Genomic DNA, 4,702 nt, shown 5'->3' with positions numbered 1-4,702 from the left:
GGACTTGCCATGGGTATGCTGCATATCACCGCAGGTGCCCTATTTTACTACGCGTGGCTTTCAGTTCCTTGCATGGATTCCAAAAAGGATGATATTATCCCGAAGTATAGTTCCTACGTGTAGAGCGCGTCTTGCACATTTGTTGGGTTGCTACAAAGTTTTGTTTCGTTTTGCAATCAATATTTGGTGTAATCAGGGAAACATTCAGGTAGCTGAATCGGAATCATGAAGACCGATTTGTAAGAAATACCTGTACTAAAAACTACCTCAAAGTACGTAGAACACACAGCAGAGAGCAAATACCGCGACATCAAGTGCCTAACATAAACATAGTAAATATATAAATAAGTTCGTTTGATACGCAAGATATTAAGCAATGCATCTGTGACAGCTGCATATTTTTGGGCTGTTAAATAAATTAATTGTGGAAGACTACCAGATAAGTTGCGGCGTAAGGTCTACGATGTAACGGGGCACTACGACTTGTACTGCTTCAGTACAAGTCCACGTCGCACTGCTTCAGTTGCGAGTGGTGCCCTACGTTATTTCACGTACACTAATACGTGCAGAGGAAGACTGCTCTTTAAGGCAACTAGCTGCTTAAAGAGGGTCAAATGAAAACTGCATTAATATAATTAAGTATCTCTTCTATCTATCTTGTAAATGCTAACTTAACTATAAACTAATACTAAACATGCAATTGAATTCTTATCTTATCTGTATCTCTCTTTTGTTTACATCTATTTACATCACTGATTAGTCTGCGGAATAAATAGATATAATGGTCTATAACTATTTATGGATAAGAATTCTGAACATTACTATTTAAAGTAATATCCTCCAGATATTATCAGCCTTTTAGATAATATATTAATTAACAACCTTTAAGTGTTAATTTCATGTGACGATACACCCCGTTACATACGAGCTATTTTAGGTACGAGTCACAAAAGCTGTTCTAAGATCACCAATCAGCAGCTCGTGCTTGCTAGAAGTACGCCACGATCAGCTTGAAGCTTAGATGTCCTTTGTATCGGTTAGTTTACTATGTCTGTCTTTTATTGACAGCGGTCCTGTCTTAGGATAATGCATTTTTTACTTTTCCATCAGCAGATATTTTAGTAAGGAACGGGCAGATGAGTTTTCAAGTCTACGACAAGTTAAACATTTGAATCCAAGAAATAAAATAAATACATGTCTACTCCTTTCGCTCTAGAGATTAAAGCTGTTGTGACCAATACACAGCAGCAAAAATGGCCGTAATTTGGATTGGACAAGGATGGAATTATCGTGTCTGTTGGAGCCTCATATTCAAGGTTCGCTGAAATTCTTTCTTGAGCTCATCCCGAACTTTTTTACTGTACTGCACAATTCGCAGGATTTCGACCTCGCGAATTCTCTCAAGCTCCTTAATACTCGCCTCGAGCATTTGAATCTCGGCGCTAGTGGTTTGGATGACCTTACTTTCCCAGCTTGAGCTTATAGCCTGGCACTGATTAAGCGACTCGCTCAGATAATAGTTTAATTCTACAAGTTTCTGCTTGTGCTGATCAATTTCCTCCGATATCCGGAGGCACTTGCGATGGCTAATGTTGGAGACCTGTGGAACATCACCAAGGTCTGATTTATGTAAAAGACGCACGGACTCCATAATCTTGCTTGACTGTATCACCATTGCGATAAATAGCTTGCTACGTCGCAATCTAGCTTTTTCTAGCATAGGCTGTAAGTTGTTCAGCAAATCCATAATTGGTCCAGCCATGTAGGGTCCTTGACACGTTGTAATTGCTATTTGCCTGGTTAATTGCTCATGCTGCAGCTCCATGTTCGTCACGATCTGGTTAGTCTCATGATAGCGATCGAGCAAAGAATCAATCAGCACATTCTCTGCAAAGACAGCGCCTCCTAGTGGTACAAAGCTGCGGAGATTAGCCGAGCATGGGAAACTCGTATTAATTCTAGGCATTTCCGGACACACTTCGTTCACTGTGCTATCAGTAGATCCCGTAAACATTGGCAACGCTTGCATGCCCTCGTTGGACATTCCAATTGGAGCAAATATGGTGCTGTTTCCATTTGCCATTAGTGAAACACTCTCGAATTGAGGCGCGCAAATATTACTCTGTGAAGTCGCCACGCTCGAATGGATGTAAAAAGTGTTAACTCCAGTCGACGTTGCGCTATGCGTTAAGCCTATCGGGACTGATTTTGGTAAAGTCGACGGCAGCAATGTCGTTCCAGTTGGCTTCTGGGAAAATGAGATAGGCTCTATATTTGAGAAATGAGCTGCTGAATCGTGTGATAGTAGATGCGCAGCCTGTTGTATACTTTGAGGCTGAGCAAGATTCTGTCTAAAGGAAGTAAATGCTTTTTTATATCTTGCCGAATTACCTTGAGATTGAGTTTTACTTTCATAAAATTTCAATGCTTCATTACCAACTTGTTGCCCGAAATTTTCATGAGACAGCGACACATTTGACTGGACGCAAGTCAAATCATCATTATCGTCCGCTTCGTCGTCATCAATGACAATAACTTCAACGCTTCTTTTCAGTTTCCGACCAGCACCAGGACCTGGAAAACCTTTTGTTGCTTGATGTGAATGCCTTTGTACGGCAACCATTTGACGTATTACCTTCTGAAAATTTACAGACCAGTGAGACTTCGCTACACAAGGCCCTGGTGCATCTACAACCGACAAAGAATAGGCATTAGAAAATTCGCTCCATCAATCACTTGTCTCAACAGCTAGCAGACCTTCTGTAGCCAGCTTTCGGTGGCACTTTACCATAACTACACTGTGGATAAGATCAAAGCACTTGCTGCAAAACTGCAAATCACACTCTGCACACCAATACGCAATTCGATCTACCTGACATTGCCGACAAACTAAAGCGCGCATATTATACAGCGTAGAGTGAATAAACGTTGTTCGATAAAGTAACATGATACAACTCACCTGAGGCTAGAACTTGAGGATGCGTTCGCAAGCATTCTACAGAATGCGATGACCTCCAACATGTCAAACACATTACTTGGTCTTTCATTTTGCACCCATCTTGGTTGCATTTAACCTCTGCCTTCCTGTCTACTTTGCCTCGTTCGCACAATTCACACCGCGGCAGCATTAAATCTGTGGTAACAAAAGCGTTAGATCACACTTTTAAAAAGAATCCTTTTAATCTACACACGTCGAATCTGCTCTTGGTTCTGGGTCTTGAAATTTTGCAGCAACACCGGTAGAATATCGAACCACTTTATCTTCTTTTTCAGCCTTTCTGAAGCTGCTACAGCGCCCACGTCATGCGTTTGTTGCATCAATGCTCCCTTTCGCGCGCTTTGAATCGCATCGATATATGCCGTCGCCTCACTTTGGTTGTCTCTCGATCCATCGACTTTAAATTGATACCCGCCTTTCTCGCGCTCGAGGGAATGAGTGGCGGCGTCTCTTGATAATCTATCCACTTCTATAAACTTCGAAAGCTCAATTTCCTGGCAAAGTTGCTGCTTGTCCTGTTTTATTGGTGCTGGACGTGCAGAAGACGCGCAGAGCAACGAATCTTTGGTAGCAGACTGTGCCGCTGGGTGCGGTTGCGTAGGGTCAGTTGAAGGTCCAACAATGGAATTAGAGCCTTTCGGCATAGGTTCAAGAGAATCAAGATTTATTGGCGGTGGAGATACCACTAGCACTTCACCAGTGGCCCCGGCGACGACTGAGACCGGAGCTCGACCGTCCATCTGTAGCTCCGAGAAGTGTAAAGGCTGTCTCAAAAGAAATTAGGCATAGTTACAAATACTGTCTTGCTCAAACTTTATTTAAGAAAATTACATGTACCAACCTACAAACCCTTTACCTAATCATACCGAATAATGCTCGCTCAGAATTGACTGGGTGCCTGGCAAAAGTTTGTGTGACGAGGTAGTGGCCGCTGCTGAATGAACGAATCGATAACTAGTGAACCAACGTGGGACATGTACGTGACAGCGAGTCCGCTCTGTAACGGGGTGTCCGTTACATAAATATTATTTCCTGTAAGAGGAATAACTAATATTATTTTCTTTGAGAGAAAATACGTAAATAAGTACAGAATTATTATCTATATCAATTTGGACTTAATAGTTCCAATATTACCAAATTTGGTAATATTGACGCAATCAGACATCAGTTCTATTGATTGGTTGATTTAAGTTTGAATCAACTCCGCCAATCGTCACAAGACCCGATTGAGCGGTGCGCAAGTAGGCGCCACACCTAGTTAGTTATTAACATAATAAAGTCAGTAGTAGATAGAAGATCGTTGCGTAGAAACTTAAAATTTTAATACAGTTTTACTTTCCTCAATTCTAAAGCTTTATGATTAACCTTTAATAGCTAAGACTTCTTAGCTATTCAAAACCTTCCTCTGCACGTCAGTGTACGTGAAGTAGTCGAGGCACCCAGTCTTCACTGTAATCAGTGTAAATTGACAGGTACTGTTACACCTGGTAGCACTTCGTAGTCCGTTCAACGGCAAATGCACGTTCCATCCAACATGGACATGTTGGATGAAGAAGGAGGTAGCTTTCAAGCCTCTCAAGAAGGCTTTCACGCAACGCGTGAAAGATTCACTCATCTGAGTGACCTTGATTGGAGAGCGATCGAACGTTTCGTAGGCGGGTCAGCCGTCGGCACCATGCTGTTCACTCTGATTACAGATGAACA

The 4,702-nt window shown here is 42.0% G+C and overlaps 1 protein-coding gene across 1 annotated transcript; it reads right to left on the bottom strand.

Moving 5' to 3' along the window:
- Positions 1-1,285: 1,285 nt before the first annotated feature.
- CCR75_004308 (uncharacterized protein) lies at positions 1,286-3,838 on the bottom strand (the record flags this gene model as incomplete). Its single annotated transcript, XM_067962394.1, has 4 exons — positions 3,192-3,838; positions 2,960-3,133; positions 2,737-2,868; positions 1,286-2,688 (listed from the first exon to the last, which is right to left on the bottom strand). The coding sequence occupies exons 1-4, from the start codon at positions 3,736-3,738 to the stop codon at positions 1,286-1,288; spliced, it is 2,256 nt and encodes a 751-aa protein (XP_067822470.1). The 5' UTR covers positions 3,739-3,838.
- Between the last annotated feature and the right edge of the window lie 864 nt (positions 3,839-4,702).

This window comes from Bremia lactucae (assembly GCF_004359215.1).
Source record: "Bremia lactucae strain SF5 chromosome Unknown BlacSF5_NotPlaced_17_SHOA01000003.1_2250557bp, whole genome shotgun sequence".
Lineage (NCBI taxonomy): Eukaryota > Oomycota > Peronosporomycetes > Peronosporales > Peronosporaceae > Bremia > Bremia lactucae.
The sequence above is the reverse complement of the archived record's forward strand: the minus strand, read 5'-3'. Positions and strand labels throughout refer to the sequence as shown.